This window comes from Sceloporus undulatus, chromosome 6, assembly GCF_019175285.1.
Source record: "Sceloporus undulatus isolate JIND9_A2432 ecotype Alabama chromosome 6, SceUnd_v1.1, whole genome shotgun sequence".
Lineage (NCBI taxonomy): Eukaryota > Metazoa > Chordata > Lepidosauria > Squamata > Phrynosomatidae > Sceloporus > Sceloporus undulatus.
This window is the reverse complement of record NC_056527.1, coordinates 122,144,396-122,163,102: the sequence shown is the minus strand read 5'-3', so window position 1 is coordinate 122,163,102 and position 18,707 is coordinate 122,144,396. Positions and strand designations below refer to the sequence as shown.

The 18,707-nt window shown below is 45.5% G+C and overlaps 1 protein-coding gene across 3 annotated transcripts in view; it reads left to right on the top strand.

Moving 5' to 3' along the window:
• The first annotated feature begins 6,291 nt into the window (after nucleotides 1-6,291).
• Nucleotides 6,292-18,707, top strand: part of SEMA4C (semaphorin 4C) — a 54,812-nt gene continuing 42,396 nt past the window's right edge. Inside the window, exons 1-2 of one of the 3 annotated variants that reach the window (XM_042475617.1) lie at nucleotides 6,292-6,358; nucleotides 17,426-17,667. In XM_042475617.1, the coding sequence (XP_042331551.1) occupies nucleotides 17,550-17,667 (118 nt within the window). In that variant the 5' untranslated portion in view covers nucleotides 6,292-6,358; nucleotides 17,426-17,549. Of the gene's footprint in view, nucleotides 6,359-16,873; nucleotides 16,895-17,231; nucleotides 17,252-17,425; nucleotides 17,668-18,707 lie in introns of those variants that run through there. The other 2 variants (XM_042475618.1, XM_042475619.1) reach the window with 2 other exon arrangements.

Sequence of the window (18,707 nt, the reverse complement as noted above, 5' to 3'; positions counted from 1 at the left end):
TCATGCCTTTGCGTGCCAAGTACACTCTCTCCAGCCGGGGAAGGCTGGATGGTGGGGCCTTCATCTCTCCAGCAAAGCCTTGTCTTGCTAGCGTCTGCAGCCAACACAGCAGGACATCTGTGTGCAAATGGTGTCAAGGCTGCGAATTCAAAAGGCTGAGAGGCCATAACATTTGGAGCTGGTGGCCAGTGTCACGCAGAGGGATATATTTGCTTGCGTATCGGAGACGGGAACCTTTGCAGTCCTGCTTTTTAGCCCTGAACAGGACTCATTGGCCTCCTCCAGATGCAAACTGTGTGTATCCAGATGATAGGTCCACCTCCAGATGTGTGACAGAAAAGGGAGCTGTGGAGGAAACAGCTCCCGGGTGGCTCACAGCAAGTGAGTCCAGCTGTACTGAAGCAACTAGGAGAATGGCGCTAATGGCTCTTGTCTCTATGGGACCTTGGAGTTTATCACACTGGAGCTGATTTCAGCATTAAAGAGAGATTAAAGCGCATTTAAAGCATCCTGCAAATGAAGCGGAAGTGGCGAGTAGTTGGGCGAATGGTTATCACACACAGATTGTGCAAATAAAGTGATAGCGGAAATGCATTGTCACCGAAATCCTGAAAGTAAAAAGATGCGTGTTAATGCTTCTTTGTGGCCACTTTAATGGTAGGTTGTGTGTGACATTGTGTGAAATCGTTATGTGAATTTTCCAAGATATTCATGGGATAAACGCCTGATCTCCTTTGTGGGATAAACTCCAATGTTGACTCACATTTGCACTTGGTTGTTTGCATGCCTTCAAGTCATTTCCAAGTTATGGGGACCCTAAGACGAAGGTATCATGGGGTTTTCTTGGCAAGATTTGTCCAGAGTAGGTTTGCCATAGCCTTCCTCTGAGGCTGAGAGAGTGTGACTTGCCCAGGGTCACCCAGTGGGATTCATGGCCAAGCGGGGAATCAAACCCTAGTCTCCAGAGTCATAATCCAATGCTTGAACCACTTCTCTCTGGCATTTGGGATGCATAGTTGTACCAGATTTATACTTCCTTATCTGCCATGGCTCCTTCTTGCAGAACTCTGAGATTTGTTGTTTGGGAAGGGACTGAGAATGCTTTGCTAGAGAGCTCTAGTGCACTTTCCTGGACTACAGCGCTAGAAAAACCAAGCAAAGAAGTCTTTGATCCCCCCAGCAAACGACAATTCTTAGGATCCGTGACAATTCTTGTGGTATAGAATTGATACAACCATGCAATGGTTGCAGAATCAGTTTACTGGTTCTTCTGTTCCAGATTTTCTCTGCCTGGTGACTTCCACGTGGGTCAAATCAAATGCCCATGCTCTCCAGCCAGTGTGGGGAAGATGAGAGCTGTAGTCCAACCCAGATAGAAGGTTCTAGGAAGAAAGTTGGGGAGACTGAAACCAGTGGATTCAAATTCTGAGAAAAGAAAACTCACCTCAATATTATGGAGAATTTCTTTACTGTAATTGCTATTTGACAATGAAGAATACTCTGCTTCTGAGGATGGTGGACTCTCCTCCTTTGGAGGTCTTTAACCAGAGGTTGGATAGGCATCTTTCAAGAGTGTTTTAGTTGCATATTCCTGCATGGCAGAATGGGGTTGGAGTAGATGACCCTTGGGATCCCTTCCAACGTTGAGATTCTGCAAATCTTGTGGCATCTTCTAAACAGATTTATTTTAGCATGAGCATCTTGGTAAAAGCTGAGTGTTTTCTGTGGGATCAGCTTTAGTTGGTGGATGAATGCTGGAGGGAAAAAGAGGATTTTCCTCGATTTGGGATCCTTCTTCCATCACAGCAATCCTTGCCAGGCTGAGTGGCACGAAATCCTCTGCTATGGAAGCTGAACAGAGTCTCTGCTGCGTAGATGCAGGTTCTTCTAGTCCCTTCGCTTAGGCAACCTCACTTAGGCAATGGGAAGTGTTTGCAGATGTAAGGCCTGCTATCTAACTGTAGCAGCTGAATATATTTGCATTGGGAAGCAGGCTGGGGCTGGTGTATAATTGAGACGTAGCTCGACGTATTTGCATTTGTAAGTGGCCCCCGCCATGTCGATCGCAAGGAATGGGCTCCCTCCTCCGGAGCTCGGTGGAGAGGTCGGCATTAATTCAAGTGCTTCTACAACCTTTTGCCAGTATAAGCAGCCCCAGAAGAAGAAGAAGGTATCGCCTGACATATTTGAAGATGCTGCTTCGCACATAGATGTGAGAGCGCAGCAGCGTTGGTTTCTCACCACTTGGTAATACCACATTTAGTAACACATGTAAGAACAGAGACTCCCTTGTAGGAGAGGAGACGGCAGCGACAGGAAAGCTCTGTCTGTCTGTGTGTTTGACTTGCAACGGCGCATTTGCACACAGCGATGCTGGAAATGGTATGAAGTGGTCCTTTGTGGCGGTTGTCGTTGTGTACCTTCATGCCGTTTCCAACTTACAAGAACCCTAAGGGAGTCCTATCTTGGGATTTTCCAGGCCAGATTTGTTCAGAGGAGGTTCGCCATGGTCTTCCCCTGAGGCCGATAGTGTGTGACTTGCCCAAGGTCCCTCAGTGGGTTTCCATGGCCGGGTGGGGATTCGAACCCTGGTCTCCAAAGTCGTAGCGCAACTCTCAAACCAGTGTGCCACATGGTCCTTTGTGTATCTCAGACTAAAGCCAGATACAGGTTGAGACTCCCTTGTCTGAAGTGCTTGGGACCAGAAGTAGTTTGGATTTTGGAATACCGGTACTTGCATAGATGTCCATAATGGGATCTCTTGGTTCCCAGTTGGCAAACAAAATGGTTCCCATGTGAAGTCGAAGGCTTTCATGGCCAACATCCATAGTTTTTTGTGGGTTTTTAGGGCTATATGGCCATGTTCACACAGTGTGTGTGTGTCTCTCTCTCTCTACACCCCCCCCACCACTCTCTTACATGCCAGCACTCTCTGAAGATGCCAGCCACAGATGCTGGCGAAACGTCAGGAACAAACTCTTCCAGAACATGGCCGCATAGCCCGAAAAACACGCAAAAATGGTTCCCAGTTGGCAAGGGGGTTAGGTGAGTCTGCAATTTATCACCCTATTTGTTCAACATGGATGCAGAAAATATCATACAAAGAGCAGGTTTAGACTAGGAAGGAGGAGTAGTGGAGATAGGCGGAAGGAACATCAACAGTCTAATGTATGCAGATGACACCATAATACTATCAAGAGACGTGGAACAATTACTGAGGAAGGGAGACCATCAACAAAGACCAGGCGCTGGAGGCTACATTTTGGAGGAAGGAGTTCTGACCTAACCATCTTCTCAGGCTTGTTAGATGGGAACAAAGTTCTTGGTGGCTGCTCCCAGACTTTGCGATTCCCTCCCAGTCCTTGCCTTCCTTCTGTCAGCAAGTGGAAATGTTTTTATGCTCTCGGTCTTTTACAAACTAAGTAGGGTGGGCTTTTAAGGATGTACGGTGCTGTTTAAGGTCTGTATATAATCTCTGGATGAACTTGAGTATTTGATGTTTTCAGTTACACATTTTTTGGGGAACTGAGCAATCTGAAAAAGTAAAAGGAATGGCTTTTTTAAATAAGTGTTTATTGCTGTAGTTGAATGTAAGGGAAAGGAATAGAGTTAATGTTGCAAAGTGGTAAAGAAGGACAATTTGGGTAGTAATAAACCAAATGTTAGGGAAGAGGAAGTCATTTATATATAGATGTGTCTTTTAATTTAGATATTTGTGTGTTTCATTATTTTATATGTGTTTGATTGTTTGTTTGTTGAGTTCTGATATATGGCTGTGTTAGTTATTGCTTGGTTAAATTAAATAAACTAACTTATACTAATACTTTTATTGGCGTTTTGTGTAGATTTAAGTGTTTTGTTTCCCACCTTGAATCGCATTATTGGGAGCAAGGTGGGAATATAAATTCTTATTATTATTAGAGGCAAATACCTACTCCGTATTTTGACCACGGTGCCTTCAATGCGCTCACTTTTGCAATCAGGCCTTGATATAAATGCTTGGCTTTCCCTTTTGGCAACACTCCTGGGAAGGGATGCTCTCCATCTGCTGCTTGCTTGTTCTGTTATCCTTTTGGACACCATAATGCCACCAAAGCACCATTTCTCCTCCCCTTCCTAGCACAGAAATTGGATGATTTGGGGCCAAGAATCTGACTTGTCTGGATTCAATTCTTCTCCAGCGAGTGGCACAGAAGGAGGAAGCCAGCTCCTGGTCTGAGTCCGGTGGCACTTGGCTGGCACTCCAGTAACTTCTAGAGGAGTAACTGTGCTTTTGAGCAAAACCTGCAAAGAGTTCTGTGGCACCTGGAAGATTAGCAATTTAGGTTCCTTTAGATCACAGGGATTGGCTTCTCCAGTATTCAGGACAAAGGGGAAGAATCTCAGTGCAAGGGTGCTGTCTTGAAATCATGATCTGTATGTATTTTCCCTGTTTGTTGAATATTATTTTTTGTTTGAATGGCACACTCTGTGCAACTTTGGTTGATGTTTACAGTATCTTAGGCCCTGTACAGACCAGCAAAAAGCACTGGCCTGTGAGCGGAGTCCGGACTGAGTGTGCCCACGTTTGATGCTCTTATGCTGCCACCAGGGCGCCATTTGGGCATGCTCCGGTCCACACAGTGTGTGCCATGATGATGCATCTCTGGCACTGCGTTCAAATGGCACAGCGCCAAAGGGGCGTCATCATGCTGTGCATCGGGGGCTGTTGCGCCCCTTCGAGGCACAAAAAAGCATTTCCGGCTCCTTATTGCACCCTATGGAGGACAGATCGGTGCCATGGCATGCGGTTGCCACGGCACCGATCCAAGGCGAAAAAGTGCGGCATCCCGCCATCCCTTCAGCCCAATCTGTACAGCCCCATATTTAATAAAAGTGCCCTTATTTGGTCACCAGGGTTTGCCTCCTGTGATATTATCCCAAAAGGTCTGCTTCCGTTGTGGCCCTGAAATCGTCTCAAGCTTAGGAGCATCTGTTTTACAGAATGAGGCTACTTCTACCAGTTGCAGGAAACGTTATCCTTTGTTGGCCAATAGTTCAGTTTTGTGAAGACAGAGAAGGGAATTGTAGTTACACAAAGCGCCCAGAAATAATTTGTGACATAAATGTATGCAAAGCAAGCGCTGTGATAATTCACAACAGCAGTAATGGGCAATAGAGCACACACACTTCCTACGTTTGCGGTGGGACGGGAAACCACGGTCTTAAATTTATTTCCAAACAAATTGGGGGAAACTTGTTGAGTTGTTCTAATCCATCATTTTCACACCGGAGTCTTTCTTTAATGTTTCTCACTGGTCAGCTACAGATACAAATCACATTTTTGGTGGTGTCCGGGTGTCGTTGAGTCGGAAGCTAACTTGCCTTCAGAATACGACAATTCCCATTGAGAAAGGATTTTAGCTGGGCTGATCTGAAAGACAAGCTGTTGAGTGTGGGCAACTTCTCCCTCCTCCGCCCTTTTATTCTAGTTCTCACATTTGCTTTTTATAACCGAAGCCTAATTTTCAGACAGCTGTGAACACTAGGCAATGAACTATTTTTAAATTTGCATAAATTAACGGAAAACGAAGGCTTCCAAATCCTTCCAGAATTGCAAGGGCGAGAGAGCAGTTGCTGGAAAAGATGTCAAAGCTATGAATTCTGCAACCTTGGAATCTGACGTGAGATTGCACTGTTAGACGTGGAAGCATCCCTGTTTCGTTTGGTGGAAAGGCGCTCTGCACATGCTCAGGGCACTTATTGTATTACTTGATGGTTCCCCTTTGTCCAGAACCGGTTTCGGATTCTTCCAAGGGGTTAAGTTGCATTCTGGCCGGTTGCTCATCCTTGGGTTGGATTCAAACCTCCTCCCTTCCTTAAGTGCTTTTCCTTCCATGGTGAAGGAAGGAAGATCTTAGGAGTTGCCTCTTCTTTTTGCAGCTCTGCAGAGCGGAGTGGGTTTCCTGGCGGTTCCCACAGGCCTGGCTACTTTTCCTCTTTCCGGAAATCCATTTATATTCATCTTTTTGCCATGAACTCAGCCTCCTCGGGGGACTTTGGGAGAGGAGCGTGCTTCCTGTTTCCCTTAATGGAAAACAATCACAGCTGTGACTTCCACCATCCTGGTGCTTGTTGAATTCTAAAAAACCCTCTCCGCGCTTTCCAAACGTCTCCCAGCCCACCCTGGCCTTGTCTCTGAGATGTGCTCCAGTGAATGCTGATGGGGTGTTATATAGCCAGTTTGCACATTGTTCGCTCTCCAGTCGAATGCGCCTGGCTGGCAGCTGAAGATCTTGCGGTATCGGAATCGGTGCAGCCTCCCTCTTTGCACATGAAGTCTTTCATCTCAGTGTTGCAGCCCTCGGATGATGGCAAGGTGATAGGTCTGAGCCAGTGCCTTGGATCATGGGTTGGAAGTGGACTCTCAGGAACAACCCACCTTTTGACAAAATGGTCGAATCCCCTCCTCACATGTCAATATGTAATATCCAACCAGTGGTTGTTAACCACCCTCAAGTTGATCCCGAATTATGGAGACCCTGTGGATGAGACATCTCCAAGACTCCCTGCTTAGATCCTGCAAATTCGTGCCTGTGAACTCCTTAATAGAGTCCATCCATCTAGCATGTCATCTTTCTCTCTTTCTACATCCCTCCATCTTTCCTAGCATTACTTCCTTTTCCAATGAGTCGTTCCTTCTCATGACATGACCAAAGTACAACAACCTCATCTTGATCATTTTGGCTTCTAGGGAGATTTGACTTGATCTATTCTAGGACCCATTTGTCCCATTCACGGCACCCTCAGCACTCTTCTCCAGAACCACATCTCCAATGAATTGATTTTCCTCCTATCTGCAACTGCACGTGGTAATAGGGAATACAATGGCTTTTATGGATTCTAACGTTTGTGTTCAGTTGTATATCTTTACATTTTAAGATCTTTGCTAATTCTTTCATAGCTGCCCTCCCCATTCCTAGTCTTCTTCTTATTTCTTGATTGGAGTCCCCAGTTTGATCAGTGTTTGACCCAAAGTGCAGGAACTCTTTTACTGTTTCAGTCTCCTCATTGTCTAGGTTGAATCTTCCCCAATCAGAAGTAAATCAAAAATAAAGCTGCTAATACAGGTTGAATGAACCAATGTGGTGTAGTGGTTTGAGCATTGGACTCTTAACTCTGGAGACCAGGGTTTGAAGCCCCACTTGGCCATGTGAACCCACTGAATAACCTTGGCCATGATAAAGGGTTATGTTGTCAGTTTACAACCCATTGTTGTTGTTTTGACTCAGTGCCTGGTTTTCTACTCTGTGGGTGGGATAATTTTCCAAGGGTTTTAAAAAGTTCTGTTGCGCAGCCTATTTGGGGACAATGACGCGGGAGGGATGTGGCGCTTGCTGACCCACTCCAACCCGTAGTTGGAGGGCCCTCGCTTTTTCTGGAAACTTCAGAAATAGAAACTGGAAACTTTTTTGATAACAGGACTGTGGCAGAGTTTGGCACACGAGTTGTTTTCGTAGCTGCCTGTGAGTTGGAACATCCACCTGGAATTACTATTTATTGCCTCTTCCCTTGGCTGACTTTCAGGGTGACCTGCTGGTGTGTGAACTGGAGAGCCAATAGTGATAGTTGTGCCTTATAAACGGGTAGTTTTGGCTGAACGTTTTGGGCACTTCAAAGAACAGTCGGCCCTCCTTATCCACAGATTGTACACCCACAGATTCAACCGTCCATGGCTTGAAAATATTCCCTTTCCCACCCCCCAAATTTTTAATTTGTATATAAGGGACATCATTTTACTATGCCATTGTATATAGTGGGACCTGAGCATTCAGAGATTTCTGGTCCTGAAACCAAACCCCAGCGGATACCAAGTGCCCACTGTATTTCCCTCTAGCCTCAAACTGAACTCTGTTGTGTTGCGGATGTACTACTATTGAGTCATATGGGTCTCTGATCTGGGACTACTAGTGTTCCTTGACTAGCAGTAAGGTCATATCAGCAGCTGTCCTTTAGTGGTTTTCATTTCTGATTTAAGTCAGCCTTCATTGCAGCTGCCCTTCTAGTTGGAAACACCTCCCAGATTTCTTGGCTCAGAGGTGCTCTGCTGAGAGAGCCCTTTGGCATGTTTGGTGTTAACTGCCCTTGAGTCATTGCAGACTCATGCTGACCCTGTGGATGAGACATCGCCAAGGCTCCCTGTCCTCCACTGCTTTGCTTGAATCTTGCAGACCTCCTTAGTTGAGTCTATCCATCTTGCATGCGGTCTCCCTCCCTTTCTACTTCCTTCTACCTTTCCTAGCATTATTGCCTTTTCCAATGAGTTGCGCCTTCTCATGATGTGTCCAAAGTACAACAGCCTCAGTTTGGTCATCTTTGCTTCCAGGGAGATTTCAGGCTCGACCCAATCTAGGACCCATTTGTTTGTCTTTTTGGCCATCCATGGTATCCTCTGCACTCTTCCCCAGCCCCACATCGACAATGAGTTGATTTTCTTTCCAGATGTTGTTGGACTGATGTTTCCAGCATTCCTCACCATTGCATTGCTTAGGGATGATGGAAGCTGTTGCCCGACAAGGTTTGGAGGGCTGCGTTTTGCCAGCTGTTGAGGTTTGCTCATCCTTTAATTTCTTCTATCCCCCGCCGCATCCCTACTTTTCACCTCTCATTGTCTTCTGTTGGTGGAGGAAATGACTGTGGCCAAGAGCAGAAAACGTGGTCCTCTGTTGATTTTTCAGGGGTCAAGAAAGGTGGGGCTGCTCTTCCGACTCAGTTGGAAAAGGAAGGCGATGGGAAATGTTATTGTATCTGGTCCCCTCCGCCCGATTCCTTTATGGAGCTGACTCAGCGCTGGACTCATTCTAGAGGCAGGAAGTGGTTAAAGTACAGGAAAACCACAAGAAAAGGGAGTTGGGGGTGTGTGGGGAGGATTGCTTTTGGGGTCTGGCAGCAATCCCTGGATGGAGGAGGAATTACGGTGGAGCTGCCGGGGTTGTGCCTCTCAGATCTGGCAGCAGTTTCTGGTGCGAACAGCTGTGGCTCTCTGCCTGGATCTAGGAGCGTGCGCAGATTTTTAAAAACAATCTTAAAACAGTCCATGCAGGATTTTAAGATATATTCATTTCTTGTTTGCTTCCCTTCCTCCTTGCCTCCCTCTCTCAGGAGTTGAACAACAAAATTGGGTGGAAACCTTGGTTTAGATTGGATGCTCCTAGGGGCAGGGGACTTTCCCCTGTTTTTATTACTGTACTCTACAAAATGCTTATGTTTGCCATTGGACTGAGGAAGGGGAAAAACAACAACAACTGGCTTAGCTGGTCTCTCTTTTTGTTTTGGGGCCAGTTTCCAAACTAGTAAGGGACAAGGTCTTCTCCTCCTCCTTGTTTAGTGTATGCACACCTTTGGTTAATAGGTACATTTCTCACTGGCCTCTGCCCCCAAACCTGCTGAAAGTTGCTTGTTGCTGTTCTTCCTGCTTTCACCTTGACACCCTGCGCCAGGTATTGTGTAGCCCCTTTTGTGGACTTTTCATACCTGGCAACTTTTCAAGTGCAGCAGATGCTGTGACGTTGTGTTATAGATTGTTATCAAATACGGTGGACCTTGGGTATCTGCTGGGGTTTGGTTGCAGGATCCCCATGGAGACCAAAATCCATGGATGCTCCAGTCCCATTATATATGACAACGTAGTAAAATGATGTACTTTAGAGAAAAGGGCAAAATCAAGGTTTGCAGTGTGTGTGTGTGTGTGTGTGTGTGTGTGTATTCAACCCATGGATGTTTGAATCTGTGGATGCAAAATTCATAAATACTGTGGGCCAACTGCATAGTACAAAACAAGGGAGCTACCATTAGGGAGAGTGAGATAATGGGCTCAAACGGCCAATCCTGGGTAACAGCAATTCTCTCACTTGACCTAATAGTAAAGATACTACAACTGCCACTCACATTTTCTCATCCCTCTAAATGTCCGGGTGCTTCATGCATGATGGTGAGGATGTTGTTCCACTACTAATGTTGACATAAGATACAGTAAACTATAGGTTGAGTCTCCTCTATCTGGAATTCCCAAATCCAAAATCATCCATATAGATGTCTGAAATAGTGACATTTTTGCTTTCTGAAGCTTCCAGGTAGACAGACTTTGTTTCATGCACAAAATTATTTCAAATATTGTATATAAAATAATCTTCAGCCTATGTGTATAAGGTATATATGAAGCATAAATGAATTTCATGTTTAGACTTGGGTCCTATTTCCAAGATATCTCATGATGTATTTGCAAATACTCCAAAATATGAAAAACTCCAAAATCCAAAGCACTTCAGGTCCCAAGCGGTTTGGATAAAGGAGACTCAACTTATAGCCCTTTGGGGCTTTTGTACATGATATGAGGATGGGACCCCCATGTTGTCCTTTGTCGCAGGGAGTGAAGTATTGTAGGCTGGCCCTTGGTAAAGACATGCCAGTTTTGGCCTTTGAGACTTATTTTGGAGGGGGGGGGGGCGGTCCTGGCAAAAGCATGGGGAGGCTGGCTTACACTAAGAATGTGTTACCTCCTTGTTAAGTAATGCAAAATGCCTTCTACTCCCAAAACAGTTGGTACTGAGAGTGTGAGCTGGATTATAAAGCTGTCTTTTCTTAACTCCATGGGCCTCGTATCTATAATGTTATGGTGACCATCCTGAACTAGCATCCTGGTGGTTAGTCCAACTAGAGTAGACCTAGTCAATCAGTAGCTGAATGGTGAGTCAACATGTAGGAAAATCCAATGCATTCTTGTCTATGGTGTTATGGTGACAATCCTAAAGTACAGTATAGGTGGCTGGGGCTTCTGGGAGCTGAAGTCCAAAACACCTGGAAGACCAAATACTTTGTTGATGTTGGATTATTACATATTTAGGAAATGAAGCATAATGACCGAAAGAACCAGGAAGTTCCAAACTTACTTCTGCCGCCAACTTGCTCAGTGGCCTTAGGAAAAGCCACTCCTAAACCACTAATTCTCATTTACCTGATGATAGCACTGACCTACTTGACAGGGTTGTTGTGAAGACTACTGTGACATAATCCGTGGAAGTAGTTATGGAGAATTCTGGAGATGCTCAGTAATACGATGACGTCCTCAGTGTCCCTATTTTGTGAATCGGAGGCTAGCAGGCACGATGAGTAACTTTGTCCAAATCCATCAAGGGAATAACAGGTAGTATTTTAACGTCCTTGTCCTTGCAAAAACCAGCCCTGCGAGGTGAGCTGCTCTCATTCCCAAATTACACAGGATGCAGAATGACTTTGATAGGCAGGTGACGAAGCAAGGACTCCGATCCAGGTCTTGTGGGTCCAAATATACCACCGTCTGTCTGTACAAAGGTGTTCATTTTAATTATAAATCTGCCCTAGGATGTAGTGCGCGGTGATATTTGGATCCAGGTGTCCCCAGGAGCAAGTTGCAATGAGTCAGTCCTGGCTCCTTACCTGTAAAATGGGTATGAATGATACAGGACTGACTGCTGGGGATGCTGGGAGGCTCAACAAGGAGACAGGGAAGGCAGGGCTTTTTTGATATTTGCAGATTCAAACGCTCTTATATTAAAAAGCATGGCTGCGTAATTGTTTTTCTATTCCGTGAGGAACAGGGTTGGGCTAGTAGGGCGTGCATTCGGGTTTATAACCCATGCACTTTTGCAGAATCTCGCTGCAAATGCCACTGACCTCCGGGTCGGGCGGGAGAGGAAGGTTGATTTTGTTGATTTCTTGCCTACAATCTGCCTTTTGAGAGAAGACAAACCGGTTTGAAGAACGGCTGGGCAAGTAGCCAAATGGCTCCTGGCTTCTTGGACTGAAGGATGCCTGCCAAACCAGCCTAGAGTGAAAGTTTGCCTTGAGATTGCAAGAGACAACTGGCAGCATTTGCCAAGCTTGACTCTCTCTGGATACGTTGGGAGACCAACTCCCATCATTCCTGATCATCTGGGCTGTTGAGAAATGATAGACGTTGTAGTCAAGCACATCTAAAGAGTGGCAAGTTTGGAGAAGACAAGGCCATCACCATAGAATTGGCCTCATTTGCCTATTAATCCACTTTTTCAGCTGCCTTTAAAACATCCCAGTTTCTCTCTACTTCTCCCACTTTTCTCCTTCTGGCTTCAGTCGCTTCAAACTATGGTCTTAATTTGCCCTGTAAAATGAATGCAGTTTGACACTGCTTGAACTGCCATGGCTCGATGCTATGGAATTCTGGGACTGGTAGTTTTGTGAGATAGCTAGCCTTCTCTGTCAGGGAGCTCTGGTGCCGCAACAAACTACAGGTCCCAGGATTGCATAGCATTGAGCCATAGCAGTTGAAGGTAGTGTCCGACTGCGTTGCTTCTGCAATGTAGATGCAGCCTATGTTCAAGGTGCAAAAGTAGTTTCCACTCAACAAAGTGAGGGAAGAGGAGAGAAGGGGGAAATCTTGTATTTCCCAGTAGGTTCAGGCAAAAGCAAGCTGCTGCAACCTTTCCTAGCTTGAGTTTTCTTCCTTCTTAATAACTTGTATCAGCCTGCTCTGATTCTGATGTTGCTTATGTTGCTTGGCCATATAGGTCCCACTTTTCACCTGGAAAAGGTTGGAGGGTATGAGATAGACCTATGCTCCTTGATTTCTTCCTGTTAGAAACTGCTTTAACATCCCTCTGCTGATCCTTTGTGTGACTTTTAAGTTGCAAGCAGGGTTTAATATGGCTAGAACCTGTTTTCCACTTACTCACTGGGTCACTGAGGCTGTGCATGACTTCCTCACCATCCGTCACCAAGCCTATGCAGTTGAATTGTGGAGAGGGGAAATGGATGGTGTAGACTCCTCCAAGCAAGACTTGCTCCTGAATGCCTCTCCGTTTGAAATGAAGTGCTGGTGGTTGTTATTGGCAGGGAGAATGAAACCCAGTTTGTGAAATTTCAGTAGCTGAGAGGCCTGGGATCGTCCTACAGAGAGCAGAAATTAGCTGTCTTGACCGGAGCAATGTTCCTGGATTTATAAAGTCCTGGAATGAAATAGTGTACCGTTACCTGACTCGCTGGTCCTCCGCCAGGTTTCTTAGTTCCTTTTTCGATCAGGAGGGTTCGTGCCTGTTGGTAATAGCAGGAATAAAGGAAGAAGAAGTATCCCATTCTTCTTTTCCTTCCCTATTTTGCTGGGGTTTTGTCGCATGCTTAGCTTTTCATTTGGAAGGGCTACATTGACTGGGGTGCCTAAGGACCCTGTGTTTAAAACGGCTTTCAGACTATCGCAATTTTGCCAACTTGGGGAACATAATTCTGCAAAAGGGTCTGGAGATGGAGAGTTCTCTGTGCAGCTACAAGCCTTGTTTTTTCCAGAAGCTGAATCTGGAGGAGAGAAGACTGCTGGTGGAGTGGTCTTTTTTTCTGATAGGGAAACAGAACCTCCATGTCAAGGGCAGTATACCAGAAATAACTTAATACGCTGCTTGGACTTTGCAAATACAGTGGGCCCTTGGTATTTGCTGAGGTTTGGTTCCAGTACTCACTGTGGATAACAAAACCCATGGATGCTTAAGCCCCATTAAATACAATGGTCTAAAGTAGCAAATTCAAGGTTTGGAATTTATAGGGGGGTTTTTTGGAATGTTTTCAAGCTGTGGATTGTTGAATACGTGGATATGGAGGGCTGACTGTATTTCAACTCAGATTGTCTTGTGCAAATGTGTTGGCTCAAGCCTGTGTGTTGTCAGCCCTGTTCTAGAATTGCAGTTGCCAATAATGACTCAGGAATGATGCTCTGTGCATGCTCAGGGGACACCACTTGCAGAAACAGGGTAGGCTGTATAAAAGAGACTTCGAAGAATTGTCAGTATTGAAGTACCCACAGCCTCTGGGAAGGGACAATGGATTACACGAAGGTTATTATGCTGCTATTGTTGTAACATCCGAAACCTAACTTGGAGCAAAGAGATCTCAGCACTTAGGAGAACGTCGGAGGCTTTGACATTTTGCCTTGCATCGATTCTGCTCCTGAGTGCCAGCATGATAAGTGGTTTGACTATGACTCTGGAGACCAAGGTTCAAATCTTCACTTGGCCCTGGAACCCCAATGGATGGCTTTGTCCAACTCATACTTTCTCAGCCTCAGAGGATAGCAATGGCAAACCTCCTCTGAAGAACCTTGCCAAGAAAACCCCATGGTAGGTTTGCCTTAGGGTTACTATAAGGCAGAAATGACTTGAAGACACACAACAACAACAACAGGTCCAACTCCAGAGCTCTATAGCAGTGAAGCAACCAGTAGCACATATGACACAGATCCTGAAATGGATTCCAAGCCAATTCAAATGAAGCTACAAATCTGGTTCTTTTGTGGTTGGCTGTTAGCTGGCTGCGATCAGAGATGCAGCTGAAAGTAGCATGATACTTTCCTTGGGTGTGAATGGCTTTAGGAGAAAAGGAGATTGTATGTACTGCATGTTTTGGCAGAAGAGACGCCTGAAGAGTGGAAGAGGATCTTTCTTGGACAGGCGTTATCTCGGAATAAATTGGCCAGGGGAGATTTTAAGAATTTCCCATTGCCTCTTTGGTATGTATGCTGGGCAATCGCAGCAGCCAGAGAAACCAGTTGTACACTTCATCGGTGTTGCATCAGCTGGAAGGGCCCTTGGGTGACGTTTGCAAGAGCTCTTCTCAAAATCCGGTCACCGGGTCTGAGGTCAGAGAGGGATTTTTCTAGAGCTGAGCATCTGAATGATCGGAAGAGGAAGAGGTTGATTGACTTGTCAAATAAAGGCCCGCTGTTTGTTTGTTTTTAAGTGCTTGCCTTGCCTCAGGAGCAGGAATTGTGTGGTCCACCACCAGATGTTATGGAACCATAGTCCCCATCATTGATCAGGGATGCTGGGAGCTGTAGTTTAACAACATCTGGAGGGCTGCATGATTCTCATCCCTGCCTTGTTTGGAACAGTCCCTATTAAAACAAACAAACAATCTTCATTCATCGCCGCACCAAATATCTAGGATAAATTAGAAGCAACAAATTGCTAAAGTGTGGTTGTGAAACGTTAAAGTTAACTTTTGCAATGGTTCGTTATTGTTTGTGTAACATCTAACAGTCCTTGATAAAGTTCCTTCTAGGTCACACTGGCAAGGCTTTGGAGATGTTTCTGCTCCTCATTTTTGCATGTATATGTGTGCAGTTCTGTACCTTGATTTGGTCAGTTAATACTTTCTTTTTGGCTGCTTGCTTCCTCTCTGTTCCCATTGCTTACCAGAGAAGCAACCAGGAACAAACCGTCCAGATACATTATTCAGAAGACTCACTTTCTGATAGATAATGAGTTTCTCGTTACATCATTTTAGCACTTGAGTTTCAGTGAAGAATTGCACAAGGAATATACAGTGGGTCCTTGGTATCTGCTATGTTTTGGGTCCAGGACCCACCGTGGAAACCAAAATCCATGGATGCTCAAGTCCCATTAAATACAGTGGCATAGTGACATGGTGTCCCTTCTATAAAACAGCAAAACCAAGGTTTGCTTTTGGGAATGTACTGTATATCTTTCTGGAATATTTTCAAGCCATGCATGGTTGAATCAATGGATGAAGTGTCTCTGGATGTGGAAGGCCAACTATCCGGAACAGATCCACTGCAAAAACGGAGGGGCAACTTTACACTGGTGTAACCCCCCTGTCCTGCCAGTGTAAATCACAAAGAAAATTCCAGTCACAGCTTCATAGATTGGAATCAAACTGGTCTAATGCGTCATCTTCCCCTTATGGCCCACAGAGAATTGCTCTCTTGAACTGTTATAGGTCTATAAAAGTCTAGGTCTTGGAGACAGATGATAGCCTTTCCCCCCCTCAGTGAATTCAAGGCAAGTGTGTGACTCACGGTGCGCCTGCTCACCCTTCTTTGTCTTGACTAATAAGCATTGCAGATTTTTGCAAAGCTGTTTCCCAAAATCTGTTGAAACGTGCCTTTGTTCTCTGTGGGTAGCAACATTTCTCTGAGCCTGTTTCCAGCTCTGTGAAGACACCAATCAAAGTTGAGCCTGACAATGACAAAGGTCTGGCTTACCCGTTTTTGACACGGTTATGCAAATAAACCATGATGTGTTAAATGGCTATCAACTCTCTATGGCGGGGGCAGTGCGAAATCATAGAAACATGGAAGTGGAAGGGATTGCTAGAGTCGTGTAATGTCCAACCCATTGACCATGCAGGGACTGACCCCTAAAGCATCCCTGACAGGTGACCATAACCTCTTTTTAAAAGCCTCCAGTGAAGGAGAGCCCAACATTTTGCAAGGCAGTCTATTCTACGGTTGAAACAGCTCTTACCATTAGGAGGTTCTTCCTGATATGTAGTCAGAAAGACTTTGTGTTTTTCTCTAACATGCGACAATATATATATACAGGTTCAGCTTCCCATATCTGGAATCCTGAAATCCAAAATATTCCAGAATCCAAAATTGTCCACAAGTGGTTGAGAGAGTGTCACTTTTGCTTTCGGATAGTTCAGCACACACAAACATTTTATTAAATAACAAAATTGTTTTTAAAAATTGTGTATAAATTTTCCCCCAGGCCATGTGTATAAAGTGTATGCGAAACATCGGCCCCATACAGACAGGCCAAAATAAAGCTGCTTAGAGTCTCTTTGGAGGTATGCTGTTTCAGTGATGCATGCATCCTAAGAGTCTGGAAGCTGCACCAAAGCTGCGTTTCAGTCCTTATTTTGGCCTGTCTGTATGGGGCCATAAAAATGGATTTCGTGTTTAGACTTGGGTCCCATCTCCAAGATAACATACAAGTATTCCAAAATCTAAAAATTTCCCAAATGCTTCTGGTCCCTGCATTTCAGATAAGGGAAGACTCGGCTTGCAGTGACTTGCTTTTCCTGACTCCAAAGGCCTTGCCTTGCAGACCAGGTATAGTTCAACTCTTTCCAGGGCTGGACCTTGGCAAACCTCAGATTACATTAAGACCACTTTCAGGAAAACATGATAAAGATGGGTGCATTACGGATTGCTTTTTTATTTTTAATGTGCTTAGGGTATTCAAGTGACTTGGTTTTCCAGGCCAGTATCCCATGATCTCCAGGAAACATTTCTCTCGATATAGAAACCTGTCTCTCGATATAGATACACAGGAAGTGAGATTTCAAAACTGAGCAAGCATGTGAACTGGGGTTGTGTGTGTGTTTCGGGTCTCTCTCATTTCCAGCCCCGGTTGCTCATAGGCTGAATCACCATTCATCCCCTTGAGCCATGTGCTCTTTTCCGGAGGTGATCCCAATACCTGAATGGAAATTCCTTCAATGCTGCTTTTGTTCCACTTTGGGCCCATTCCCCTCCCTCTTCCTTCCCCAACGCGCACGTCATGCCCGCTCTCTTCGTTCATAATTGATGCTGCCGTAACCTTAGCTGAGCTAACCGTCCTTTTCCTTTCATTGTTGTCAGGACCCCTGAAGACAGAGAGAAGGGAAGCAGTCCTGTGGTCCCAGCAAGACTTTCTTCTCTGGGCGGCTAGTGTTCATCCAGATCCCTCCTCGGCTTGAAGTGGACGTTTCACCGCCTGGTCAGCATGGCCACAGGGCCAGCCCTTGGCGTGTGTTTTCTGGTCTCGGTGGTCCTGAATGCAGACGCCTTCTCAGTCAGCAGTTGGTGGAACCTGGTGCCCAGGAAAACGGTGCCCTACAATGGTGAGTGGAGCGTGGTTTATTTGCCCAACTAGGGGACAGGTCCTGCATGCTAGTCATGACAATTGGGGGCATCACTAGGAGGGTGTCATACCAGGTGACATTTTGGAGTGTAGCGGTCACTCCATTCTGTCCCATTACCAATGTAGCAGTCACTCCATTCTGTCCCAAGACCAGTGTAGTGGTCACTCCATTCTGTCCCAAGACGAGTGTAGTGGTCACTCCAGTCTGTCCCAAGACTAGTGTAGCGGTCACTCCATTCTGTCCCAAGACCAGTGTAGTGGTCACTCCAGTCTATCCCAAGACCAGTGTAGCAGTCACTCCATTCTGTCCCAAGAGCCCCCCTAGCCAACCCTCTCTGCCAATCAGGGTGCCTGTGTTGCCCATTGGCTTGGACCTGGTCTGGTGGGGCTGCTAGCCAGAGAGAAAAGAGGGGGAAGTTGGGGCGTGTGCCAGGTAACCTGGAGGTGCCAACATGCGTTACCTCATTTGGGTGACACCAACCCTAGTGATGCCACTGATGGCAATAAAAGCCAGAAAAAAGCCTGTTGTGCATTTTAAAGCAATGGCAACAAGGCATAAGGAGAATGTGGAGAATGATGCAAGCAGGCACCTTCTGTTTAAAATAAAAGTTGTGTTACTAGTCCTAAGGTTTCTGGCTCTACCTACATATCTTTGTTGTGGTTAACTGCCCTTGAGTTGTCCCTGACCCATGGCAATCCTGTGGATGAGACTTCTCCAAGTCCTCCATCACTCTGCTGAGGTCTTGTAAATTCATATTTGTGACCTCTTTAGTTGAGTCTATCCATCTAGCTTGCAGTCTTCCTCTCTTTCTTCTTCCTTCCACCTTTCCTAGCATTATTGTCTTTTCCAATGAGTCATGTCTTCTCATGACTTGACCAACGTACAATGTACAATTTGGTCATCTTGGCTTCCAAGGAGAGTTCAGGCTTGATATGTTCAAGGACCCATTTGTCTTTTTGGTCATCCACGGTATCCTCAGCACTCTTCTTTAGCCCCACATCTCAAATGAGTTGATTTTC